The sequence below is a fragment of the Schistocerca nitens genome, chromosome 9 (assembly GCF_023898315.1).
Source record: "Schistocerca nitens isolate TAMUIC-IGC-003100 chromosome 9, iqSchNite1.1, whole genome shotgun sequence".
Lineage (NCBI taxonomy): Eukaryota > Metazoa > Arthropoda > Insecta > Orthoptera > Acrididae > Schistocerca > Schistocerca nitens.
The window spans coordinates 55,243,486-55,257,387 of record NC_064622.1 but is presented as its reverse complement, the minus strand read 5'-3'; the positions used below and the strand labels follow the sequence as shown (position 1 = coordinate 55,257,387).

General features: G+C 37.0%; 1 protein-coding gene across 3 annotated transcripts in view; it reads right to left on the bottom strand.

The window, feature by feature from the left end:
* Window positions 1-2,997: 2,997 nt before the first annotated feature.
* LOC126203342 (protein angel homolog 2) overlaps window positions 2,998-13,902 on the bottom strand; it is a 184,639-nt gene continuing 173,734 nt past the window's right edge. For all 3 annotated transcript variants that reach the window (XM_049937628.1, XM_049937629.1, XM_049937627.1), the window contains one exon: window positions 2,998-3,237. In XM_049937628.1, coding sequence (XP_049793585.1) covers window positions 3,081-3,237 — 157 coding nt within the window. In that variant the 3' untranslated portion in view covers window positions 2,998-3,080. The remainder of the gene's footprint in view (window positions 3,238-13,902) is intronic.

The window sequence follows — 13,902 nt, the reverse complement described above, 5'->3', positions numbered from 1 at the left end:
AGAGAGATTAGACTTACTAATTTAAAAGGTTATCACACTACATGCTTGGAGACTATACCTTAATGCTTTGAAACTGACTGCTAAAAAGTGGTGATTGGGATGTTTCCTTTTGCAAGAACTTTAACAGTTTATTTATTTTGCATGTTTTCTTCTTCTGGCTCTAATTCATCTTTCAACAAATGATTGTTTATGTTGAGAAACAGCAGCATTTTTCTGCCAGTGAACAGTGTGCTTCTCTGACTGAAGGTGCTCCATGACATCATTAAATAATTTTGCTTTTTGGTATTTTGAACTAAAATTAGTATCTATATTCATATTTATTGTTAATGTTAATTTCCCACTTACTAACTGTTTGTGTATGTTTTCTTCTGTTACATTTCAGGTAAAATCATTGCACACTGATGTGACAACAGTTATGCAAAAACTGCAGTACTTATCAAGCATGGACATCGATTAACAATATATAACAGAAAAATGTGGGCTTCGCATGCTACAGTGAGTTCCTACTATTGCTAACAGTAGTAAATAACGTTCATGTACATGAAGGCCAGTAAAGAATCGGTTATCAAGCTAAATAATGTGATGTTACATCACATTGGTACTTGACATATAAAGCAGATACCTGAAAAACAGACTAAAAGCATCATTAAAAACAAGAAATCATAAAAACAGTTCACAGCTCATTATGGGGAGATGAAGAATCAACTCTGTAATCTGGGACTGACTTCGGTTATCAGTTAAGTTTAGTTTGTTGCTCATTGTATGGATCTTACACATGACGCTTTGACAGGATGTTTCACACACTACTGACACACTATTGAAATTAAGCAAGTTCTCTTCCTAATATTGTTGATGTTTCATCCTGGTGTTCCCACTGTTTGTGCAGAAACTTATTTATCTGCAAAGGGTCAAACTTTATAGTGAGACAGGAACTCCAATATTAGTTAAGATTCTGGCCTCTATCATAATATTAATACGAGAACACAGATATTGAAGTACTGATTTTTAATATCAATTATACAAGGCGGCCAATGAAACATATAAATAAGGTATTTTGCCACATATGTGCATAAAGAAAATCATATTCTAGGGATGTTTATGTTTACATGGTTCATTTGCAGTAACACATGCATATGGGACAGCTACAATGTGACAGCTGCTATGTCAGTGATTAAATCAGCAGCGGAAATCAACATTTTGTAGTAACAAAGTCTGTAAGTAATGTTGTCTTTGGTATTGCTATTTTGCTTCCTTTCCTGGAAGAGGAATTTTGTGGTCATCTGCCACTGTTACCTGAAAATTTGGAGTATGTTCCTAATTTTTAATGTCTTCATTTTGAATAACGACTACTTCCAACTTCCCTTATTATGTGGAAGCTATATTTGTTTTATAGACACTATTTTTGTATAGAGAAAGTAAGAGGAATGTGGACATTCATAATGATAATGTGACTTAAGGAAATTCCACATAATTTTGACTGTTACAGTTGCGGTTTGATGAATTTACTGTGCAGATTTTGTAATGCAGATCATTTCACATCAGAGATTAATGCATGTGATACAACGGCAGTGATATTGTGTTGTCATAAGGGAAAAGGTAATTTAACAGTGTTAACACAAAATTTAATTTCCAGTGCAGTCTAACAAGGACACACTTCAAATGATCCAAGAATTTAAGTGAAATCAAAGAATTATTTCAATAATATTCATAGCTACAATGCAGCATCTGCTATGGTCAGTTCTGACACTGAAATTTCACACAGTTTTACATGAAATAAAGATATGACATTTTTTTATCATGCGCCTCATCCAATGAACTCTATTTATAGCCGTTCACCATGTTATGTGCAGTTATATTTTTGTGACATCAACACGGTCAAATTTCGACCACAGGCAATACCAGTTAACTTTAATATCTCACGGGATGTGTTAACTGCATTGAGCAACAACAAACAAAATGGCTTCCTTAATATCATAAAAACTTAATTCTGTTACAGTTGGTCACCAGTCATTTATGTATCACAAGAATTACAGGAGTAACAGCATCAACAAAAAACACAAATAATTTATTTTTTATGTACATATACTACAATGGTACAAATCGTCAACACTTACATGAAAATATACATGTTATTAGAAGGCACATACTCAGTGCACACAAGCAAATTACTTTAAATTCATAAAGAAAATGTGGGAAATAGAGAGCCACCATGGAAAAAGTACATTCGCAGGAAAAAATTCCCACAAGAGAATTATGCACATAAGATACCCATGTATAAAACAAATGAGAATTACCTCCAAATGTTACGCTGTGGTAATTCTCCTTGTTAATACAATTACAACATTACATCCACTCATCTAAATCTCATTAGGTAAAATCAAAGCCACAATGTCCGAATATCACTAGCTTTCGACACCAACGATAGTGGGCAACAAATGCTGTTCGGACATTATTCTATTCCCACAAAGTCATTTAAGAAAAGTTGTCCTTTGGTGTAAATATCTTCTTTTAAATATCTGTGCAAGCTGATTAAAACTAAAATAGTATAGAGTAACAAAAATTTAGTGTGACAATGATATTTTTTTCATGATATATGCACTAATCAAAACTCAAGATACTGATGTTTACTGGCACAGTCTGCCTCTTCCTGAGACAATAAAACAAAGAAACAATACGAAAGAGGGTGCAAAGAAGACAAATTCCACAGATTTTTTATTTTGTAAGTGCTTAACTTAGACATATCTGTAATAAAATACACAGTGTTTCTTTTACAGCTACATTCGTGTTTCTTATTTCAAATCTTACTGTTACTTAGAACACTCAACTTGATACATAACCGTGATGTCACTCTGTTCTTTACATTAATGTTTACAAATATGCTGTACTTAATAACAAACACATGAGAGATGTGTGCATGAAAGTTCTGAATTAATCTCTTCCATCAACCACATTTTCACTTTTAGATTAATAAAAATGCTGCTATAATTCCTACACAGATGTGTGTGTTTGTGTGTGTGTGTGTGTGTGTGTGTGTGTCACAAGAATTACCTTCACAGCTCTCAGGCAATATTTGATCATCATCATGGAACAAGAATGAAATGTACCATCAATGGATAATGATCGGATGGATGTTCATCATTTGGAATTGGACCAACAGTTTTTGCTTCACCCCGTGTAAACAGTTTGTACCTTGCTGTCATCTTCAGATTGCCTTCAGTTCTTAAACCATGAGGAACACTGTAACACAGATATTTCATATATTTACATCATTTCATTCATAACTGTTTAAAACTGTAATTAAATAATCTCAATCCATGTTTGAATGAAGTAAGCACCAGCACTGCACCAAACAAATTTGCTACGTAAAGAAAATTTGTATGAATAAAAACAGACAAAAAAGTGGCAGCTGTAAGACAGAAAGAGTGTATGTCTGCGATACGAAAATCTATGATCACTAAATCTTGAGACAGCAAGAACAGTAGACATCTTCTCCAGAACCTGCATGCAGTGGGCATTTGATACAGAATTCATAAAGATGGTAAGAAAATTGTGCACAATTCTTAGAGACTAAAAAAGAAGCTGACATCAAAATAGGGGATAGTAATACAGTTGTTAACACAGAAATGAAGCACAGGTGCTTAATTTTTGAAAAGCAGTAAGGATGCTTGCCTTCTGACTTCTCATGTGACAGTACTATAATCTCACTTATTCATGCAGCCAACACACAATTTTCTTGAGAGGCTTGAATGTTTGATATTTCTTGTCATAATATTATTTCTAGCCCCCCCCCCCTTCCCCCTGCACTCCTCCTCCCATAAGTTACCATGAGAATGAATGACCATTAACCAAAAGCCCAGCCTGCACATTACGTTCATTTTATTTCAGCCAAATATTTTGAGGGGTAAGAATTTGTTTACAAGGTGGTATCAAAGAGAAAAACATAGTAACGCTATTTTGTCGAAAGTCGACATGTTGAGAAACGTGGCTGTTGTACTTAAGGTTTATAATTTATATAAAAAACAGCTACCAGCCACATGTATGGTTTAAAAAGGTTTATTATCTTCAGACCATGACCAGTTTCGGATTTTTCTTTACAAATCCATCTTCAGATGGCAGTTACAAGCATTCTTGGTTGGACCTAGAATAACACAAACAAAACTAGGTCCAACTAAGAATGCTTGTAACTGCCATCTGAAGATGGATTTGTAAAGAAAAATCCGAAACCGGTCATGGTCTGAAGATAATAAACCTTTTTAAACCATACATGTGGCTGGTAGCTGTTTTTTATATAAATCATAAACCTTAAAACATAGTAAAACTAGCTTCCAACTCAAGACCTTTTCTCATTGGAAAATGACTGGAGAAAAGATACAATTCTGGGATGAAGCATAAAGACAGCCAGGGTCTCTGGTCAAAAAAGACACAGTTGGACTGGAATAAGAAGGAAATCAATAAACGAAATGGTTTCCAAGCTTGAAGTTCGTAATGGCAGCAAAGGCAGATAACAAGTGTATGATAAGAAACAGGGAGTCCAAAAACTGAAGGGCATGGGATAGAAGTGAGAAGAAAAAAAGGAGGCAAAAGCAAACCAGTAACGTTCAGCAAATAAGAGACAAGGAAACCTAAAAATGTAAAAGAATGATTAAAAAGAGAGACAAATAATTGTAAAATGGTGGCAGAAATGAGGAGGACAGAAGATGAGGAATGATAAACAAGTGAGGGTCGATAAGAGCTAGTTCACATGTGAGGAGTTGTGCGACCCAAGATAATTCTCTAGAATAAGCTTTCGCTTCCACAGATCTAATAAAATGAAGTTAGGGGGAAGAATCTAACTCACTCACCTGGTAAAAACATAAAAGGGCATATACATTGTATTTCAAAAGTGACATGTTATTTTATTACAATTTGCATTTATTAATCCTCATTGATAGTTTAGTGGCCCTATTATATCCAAGAGCTCTTTGATGAAATATGTTTGCCGAGTTACAGGGCTTTAGCAAGCAATAAGAGGACTGCCATTAGGATGAGTTTCATGATAACACAAATACAAGGCCATCACCCATGTGGCATGGAACTGGTTTGAAGTGTACAAAGAGTCTAGCTAGCATGCTGCACAGTTATAGCCAGCATGAAAAATAGCTCTGGATAGCATGAGTAGGATACTATGCAGACTGGACTATTTTGGGGTCAGACTTGAAAGAATCTTATTCCTGGTGGAAAAGTGGCATCTTTTAGACGCCGGTGCAGTACTGTGTAGTGTTTGAAGATTGGCTTCACAGGTTTCTTAAATGTTTTTGTAAGCTCTGTTTGTGGACAACTGCAGTTGGCGAGAAATTTAAGCTTTTGGGTATGGAAAGTAAAATGTCAAAGTCAACAGTGTCAATGGCTTTGCTGAAGTCTAAGTGGCACATGACTGTCACCTCTTGTGCATCCATGGCAAGCTTCAGGTCACCTGTTAACTTCATTAAGGATACAGGGTACTTATAAATGGTGGAAAAATTAAATTTATGACTTTATTAAATTCTATAGTCTTTCCTGATTACACTATATACATTATAGTTCCAAATGAAAAATAACCTATATATACCAAATTTGAAAGTTACGGTCACGTATGCCACCACGCCCCATTCATTTCTGTTACAGAAACCAGTTTTTTTTTTTAAATAGAACTGTGGACTTTCTGTTTCCAGCAATTATACGTATGATACGTAGTATATGTTGATAACAGTGCAGGTTTCTAGTGTCTGTAAATGATTGTCTTTGCTAGTATTTACTTTTGTTTCGCTGAAGCAGTTCGTTCACGTGTTACTGAAAGTTTGTTGCCCAAGAGCTACATTTATTTGTGGAAGTACATATCCTTTAGTGTGCAATAAATACGAACTGTGCCACGCATCAAGAAATTCAATAAAAGGAAATTCCATGGTAGCCAGTTCACAAACAAAGCAACCCACACTGCTGAAAGTAACCAATGTATCAGTTAGTCATGGAAGAAACTTTTACATGGCACGCCTCCTGGTGATTCAAATTTTTGTGTTAACAATGACGCTGTTTGTAGTGCATTTGTTGTTGTTGATGTGGGCATCTTACCTTCTTTTATAAAGGAAGTGGTGAAATGTAAACAACGTGATGGTGTAGGCTGTCCGGAAATAACTGAACTACAAATTAGCAGAAAGGGTTTAGTGTCAAAATTAGTTGTTCTGTGTAGATCCTGCAATAAATCTACCTCAAAAATGACTTCGAACATTGTGCATAGTTCATGTGATGTGAATTTGAAGTTAGTGTGCATGCAATGTGTGCAGTAGGAAAAGGAAAAAAGGCTGCTCAAACATTTTCTGGTTTGATCGACCTTCCTCCTCATCCCAGTAGGTTCAGCAAGTATATAAAAATACTTTTAGGTGCCTCGACGGTTGTGTCTAAAGCAACTATGAAATGTGCAGTAGAAAAAACTAAATATTTGTGGAACCAGGGACATTGCTGTTGCACTTGATGGGACATGGCAACTTCGAGGACATCGTTCTTTGACTGGTGGTGTAAGTCTACTTCTCTGGAGAATGGGAAAGTTGTTGATGTTGAGTGCTTATCTAAGTACTGCCACACCTGCCATGGCAACACTGAAGGACATATTGAACATCACTGTTCTAAGAATTATGATCGTTACAGTGGAGGTATGGAGTGTGATGGAACTCTAAAAATATTTCAGAGGTCGTTGCCCGTTTATAATATTAGACATACGAAGTACCTAGGTGATGGGGACTCTGAAGCTTTCAATAAAATTAATGAGTTCCATGTTTATGGTGATACCTTTGTAGCAAAACTGGAGTTTTGTGGACATTTCCAAAAGAGGGTGGATGCTGGACTGAGGAAGCTATGAAGAGAAATGAAAGGAAAGTTGCTATCTGATGGAAAATCTCTGTCTGGCCGAGGCAGATTGACAGAAACTGAAATAGACCTTCAGAGTTATTATGGACTGGCCATTAGATGAAATGCACCTCTGAATGATGTGACAGCAATGAGAAAAGCTGTAAGGGCCACCTACTTTCATAAGTTGTCCACGGATGACCACCCTGTTCATGGACTTTGCCCTAGCAGATTCTTGGTGTGGTTACCAAAAAGCAAAAGAAAGTGGTCAAATATACCATCATAAGCATTCTCTTCCTGAGCCTGTTATGAATGAAATAAAACCAATTTTTAGAGACCCGAGTGATGCTGTTTTGCTTGTTAAATGTCTTCATGGGGGCACTCAGAATACAAATGGAAGTTTCAACCATTGCATATGGGAAAGATTACCCAAGAATGTTTTTGTAGGACTAAATACATTAAAAGTTGGTTTACTAGATGCACTGATATGTTTCAATGATTGAGTGATAGGAAGGTTGGAAGTGCTGAGAAATTTAAGCATAACAAGTGCCTCTAATATGGAATATCAATTGCTTGTGTGTGACAGGCAACAGGTGCATGAAGCCAAAAGATTCGCTCTTCAAGTTACCAAAGAAGCAAGAAGTGATAAAAGGAATGCCAAGAGGAAGATTGAAGATGAAGAAATGCGTTAGGAATGTTTTGAGGCATAGTTTAATTGGACTCATATCTTCAGTCACAATTTCCCGCAAGTTGTGTTTTTCAGAATTCAGGAACAAATATTTCCTAAAGTTTATAAAGCATTGCTCTATTTTTTTTTCTGTAACTTGCAATAGTCCATACTTACGTAGTAGACCTAAGCTTTATGGCAGAATCAACTAAAATTACAGAAAAAATAACATTTTTGTTGGGAAAAAATTATAAAATTAAAATGTAAGAGGTGATATTTTTTTTATCCCTGTACTACATAAAATAGGTGGAATTAAATAGATCTAGTACCTCAGTCATCATGTCATGCATATCTGGTAAAATTTTTGGTCTCCTTCACAAGTATAACATTGGATTAAACAGTACCTCAATTTGAGAAAGCATTTTCGAAAAAAACTGCATCAATTTCTTTGTAATTTTTTAATAACCCTAATCAGGTTCAATAATATTCAAAATACTTTTAATTTGTTTAGAAAGTGCGCTGCATTACCCAATATCAACAAACATCTGTAAAACAAATACATTATAAACAGTGCCTGAAAGAAATAGGTATTGATTTTTACATAATATTGAACCAGAAAAGTACCCTGTATCCCTAGAAGTTGTGCTCTGATGTTTACGGAAATCCGATTGGTATATGTTTTGTAGGCTGTACAGTGGAGGAAGTTGTTTAGATGTGTAAGCAGAAGTGAAACTAATGATAATAATAATAATAATAATAATAATAATAATAATAATATCTGTTAGGTACTGGTCATAAAGACACAATTAATCTGATAAAAATAGTATTACATTGTGGCAGTGCACAGTTTTCTTCTCTTGTGGAAGTGACATCTTTCAACTTTATTAGCAAACAAATAAAAGAATGAATTACCTTTCTGCATTGCACATTAATGGGAAAGGACTGATTTAAATGCAACAAATCACCTCACTGGCAAAGAAGAAAGTTAGACGAGTTATGAAAAAATTTTCTTTTTGTGTGGCTGATAAAAAAACAATACATGAAAATGTACAGAAACATCAATTCATTCCCCCCCCCCCCCCTTTACTTGATTGTGACTTATTACACACTGGCCTGCAGTTGAGCCAAAATATGTGAAATAATAGTCTGGTCTCACAATGTTATCGAATGTATGTAGCAATATGAGAGCCATCCAGTAAGTGAAGAACATTCACCATATCAAAATATTCTTTAATAATACTACTACTACTACTACTAATAATAATAATAATAATAATAATAATAATAATAATAATAATAATACAGGAACTCAATATATAGGTTTTGGCATATACTTTGTCTACTTTTCCATATAGTCACCTTTCACATTAGGGGACTTGTAGGACGTTGGTCCCAGTTTGTGTATATCCTCACCATACCATGTGCCAGCCCATCTATTCAACTAGGTCACGACAGCATCCTTCACGTCTTCATTACTTGCAAAGTGTTTACTAACAAGGTGATTTTCAGTTTTGGAAACAAGAGAATGTCCAACAGTGTCATGTCCAGATTGTAGGGAGGATGCTCTATGATGTCCCACTGGAATTTCTCACACAGCAAGGTTTGTGTCTGCCGGACAGTATACGGATATGTATTTTCGTGGAAAAAGAACAACACACGAGAGCTTGCCTCTTCGGTGATACTGGATAGCCCAATGAAGGCGTGTAAGGGTAGCACAGTATGTGTCACTATTGATTGTTGTGTTATGGCACATGATATCGACTTGTAGGACCCCTTCATTGTCCCACAATACAGAAATCTTGCGTGGCTCCTGAGACGATTGTAGATGATCTCTCTCCATAAACAGTCAGTTCAATGTGGGGTTGTTATGAGAAACCTGTCTTTTGCCTCCTGTAACAATCTGATCAATAGATTTGTTGCCATTTCTTTTGTATCACTTCGACAATGCTAATGCCGCACCCATTCCTGCAGCTTTCTGGTGTCGGTGAACATGCATGACACCCATCATGCACAGATTTTGTTGTGCCCTAAGTGCAGGGTGATAATTTCACGCACAATTGAATGAGACACTTCCTGACATTGTTCATGCATCTCACTAATTATGAATCACTCATTCTCGTTAATGATGCGATCCACATTTTGTTTCAGTGAACCTACGATCATCAGAGTCACCCTGATCTGTCTTCATTATGAACATTTATTCTCCCAGTCTTAAATCCTGCAGAGAATGAACAACACTTAAGACTTGGTATGATTCGCAATCAGCACAGCTATGGGCACAGTGATCTCTGCACTTACCACATGACTAGGTCAGACTTACAATTGCGTGTGACAACCATCCGCATTAACACCAAACGTCTGAACCAATGAGCAGCTGAAACAAGACGTGCACAGACCACATGCAAACAAACATTCTTTACTTTCTGGATGGCCCTCATACAAACACGGTTGCTTCAGTGAAGGAAAAGGAGGAGCCAATGAAATAACACAGCTTTATCAAAATAAGTGTTAGTACTATCATTATTAATTTTTGTTCTCTTTTCAATTTGACTGTCACTAAGTACAATGTAAGGGGGGCACTCTTTAACTCTGCAGTTGGTTGTCCTGACAATGAGATACAGAACATTAAATTTATGCATAGGCAGTCAGTTTCTCAAGGAGCTCATGAGTCGAAAAAAAAAGGGAGGGAGACTGGCAGGAATTTGGTACTTAAAAGAAATGGCTGCAAATTTAGGTAAGGATAAGACAGAGATGGAAAATAACCTACCTGCCCGATTAAGGTATCTAACATTCCATGCTCCAATCCATAGAATACCAGTTTTATTTCTACTGATGATGACATCCTCCTGAGTAGTCCCCACCCAGAGATCTGAATGGGAGACTATTTTACCTCTGGAATATTTAAAACATCATCATTTAACCTTACAGTAGAGCTGAATGTCTTCAGGAAGAATTACCTGGTGATTCCTGAAGAGGGGCAGCAGTCTTTTAAGTAGTTGCAGGGGCAACAGTCTAGATGATTGACTGATCCAGCAGGGTAACAGCAACCAAAACGGCCTTGCTGTGCTGGCAATGCAAATGGCTGAAAGCAGGGGGAAACTACAGCCGTATTTTTTCCCAACAACATGCAGCTCTATTGTATAGCTGAAAGATGATGGCATCATCTTGGGTAAAATATTCCAGATTGATAGAAAGTGCAAAATTGCTAAGCAGGAATGACCAGATGAGAAATGTAAGGATTTAGAAGCATATTTCACAAGGGAAATATAGATACTGCCTACAGGTAAATTAAAAAAGTCTTTGGGGAAGAGAGAGACAGCTGTATGAATATCATGAGCTCATATAGTAAACCTGTCCTAAACTAAGAAGGGAAAGCTGAAAGGTGGAAGGAGTACAGAGAGGGCCTATATAAGGGAGATAAACTTGGAAGAAATATTGTAGAAGGGGAAGTGGACGTGATAAAGATGAGATAAGAGATACAATACTGTGAGAAGAATTTGACAAAGCTGTGAAAGATCTAAGTTGAAACAAGGCCCCAGGAGTACACAACACTCCGTTAGAACCACTGACAGAATCGGGAGAGTAAGCCAAGACACAACTCTTCCGTTTGGTGCGTATTATGTAAGAGGCAGGCAGAATACCCTCAGACTTCAAGAAGAATGTGGTAATTCCAACTCCAAAGAAAGCAATTGCTGAAAGGTGTGAAAATTACTGAAATATCAGTTTAATAAGTCATGGCTGCAAGATGCTAACATGAATTCTTTACACAAGAATGGAAAAACTGGTAGAGATCATGGGCGAGAGCAGTTTGGATTCTGGAGAAATGTAGGAAGACAAGAGGCAATACTGGCACTATGACTTAAATCAGAAGATAGGTTAAGGAAAGACAAAACAATGTTGCTAGCATTTGTAGACTTGAGAAAGCTTTTGACAATGTTGACTGGAATAACTCTTTCAAATTCTAAAGGTGGCAGGGGTAAAATACAGGGAAAGAAAGGCTATTTACAACTTGTACAGAAACCAAATGGCAGTAACAAGAGTTTAAAGACCTGAAGGGGCCGCAGTGGTTGAGATGAGAGTGAGAAAGGGCTGTGGCCTATCCCCAATGTTCTTCAATCTGTATACTGAACAAGCCGTAAAGGAAACCAAAGAAAAATTTGGAGTAGGAATCATAGTTCAGGGAAAAATAAATAAAAACTTAGAGATTTGCTAATGACCTGGAAGAGCAGTTGAATGGAACGGACAGTGTTTTGAAAAGATGGTATGATGGACATCAACAAAAGTGAAACAAGGATAATGGAAAGTAGTCGAATTAAACTAAGTGATGCTAAGGGCATTAGAATAGGGAATGAGAGACTAGAAGTTTTATATGAGTTTTGCTATTTGTGCAGCAAAATAACTGATTACAGCTGAAGTACACATGATATAAAATGTAGACTAGCAATGGCAAGAGAAGCATTTCTGAAGAAGAGAAATTAGTTAACATCGAATATCGATTTCAGGGTTAGGTAGTCTTCTGAAGGTATTTCTCTGGAGTGCAGCCATTTATGGAAGTGAAACACTGACAAACAGTTTAGATAAAAAGATAACTGAAGCTTTCACAATGTGGTGCTACAGAAGAATGCTGAAGATTAGATGGGCTGATCACATAACTAATGAGGAAGTACTGAATAAAATTGGGGAAACACGAGATTTTTGGCTCAACTTGACCAAAGAAGTGACTAATTGATAGGACTTATTCTGAGACATTAAGGGATCACCAACTTAGTACCTGAGGGAAGTGTGAGGGGTACAAATCATAGAGGGAGACAAGAGATGAATACAGTAAGCAGATTCAGAAATATATAGGCTGCAGTAGTTAGCTTGGAGAGCTGCATCAAACCAGTCTTCAGACTGAAGACCTTATCAACAACACGGACCTTAAGAGACATGCCTGAAATAGTGATATCCTCTGGCAGAAGCACTTTCAGTGACAGTTTTTAAGTCAGTCAAAGTAAGACAATTATGTTGGTTCGATGATATAATTGTTTTTTTGAACAGGTTTACTGTGAGTATCTGATATCTTTGTGTTGGGTTTAGGAAATTTCTACTGTTTCAAATTTCTGTTAAGACTTCTCAAATGTATATACCTCTGACGTCGCCAACTTTACAGTTGTAGCAAACTCAGCACACTATTGCCAGGTTACATTCTTTTATAGATAATACATCTCAGAATATTCTTCTTTTGCTTCAGATATATTATTTTACTATGAGTGGAAACCATGGGAGTTGTGGAGCTGTAGCAAATTGTTTCACCTGTGGGAAATGTATGGAGAGAACTCTGGGCTGATCACTGGCGGCCCCCTCTTGGAACTTCAAAATGTGCAGCAGGAATAGAGTAAGAAAGGAGCAGAAAAAAAGATCTGTGCCCTTCATGCACGTTTGGAAGAAGCCAGGAGAAAGACAGTGAGGACGAAGGAAGGCGGTGGTGTTGGGGGTGGCTGAGAACTGGCGGTCTGTAGGAAGGCTAGCTGGAGGATGTGGTCTGACAGATCTGTTGTGTCAAACATAAAGGTCAATTCTCAGTGGCTATCATATTACAGCATGTCAATACATTTCGCAATGCATTTCAAATGGTTACATTGACACTTGTCATCATGTCACACCAAAGCACCATCAACGTTTCTCAGGAACACAGTTTTGATGCCTGATGTCATTGTCCATTGTTGATCACATGATGCCCAAGCTCATTTCTTCTCAATACACAACCATGCTCTCAGCCACAAACATTGTGCTTTTGTCAGACTTCGGCTGACATCAGTTGTTATTCTACATCTTTCTTACTTGTTAGCGATTAATGACAGTTGCAAGTTGAGCTCATGTGACTTGAACTGAGATGACATGATGTGGTGTGGTGTGGTGTGGTGGGGTGTGAAGGACAGTGTAAAACAGTGATGTGACGGTGCCATGAAGTGACGGTACATAATGTGATAGAGCCATGATGGCCAGGTGAATTGGCGTTAAAAATTTTCAGGTGCCAGAGTTGAGGGGAGAGGAACCTTGAGTAGGAAACATGCAACAGACTGTGCACACCAGTAGAAAGGCTAAGAGTAACACTAATGTCATGCAGAAGAGAGTACAGATGTCAGATACAGGGTGTTTCAAAAATGACCGGTATATTTGAAACGGCAATAAAACCTAAATGAGCAGCGATAGAAATACACCGTTTGTTGCAATATGCTTGGGACAACAGTACATTTTCAGGCAGACAAACTTTCGAAATTACAGTAGTTACAATTTTCAACAACAGATGGCGCTGCGGTCTGGGAAACTCTATAGTACGATATTTTCCACATATCCACCATGCGTAGCAATAATATGGCGTAGTCTCTGAATGA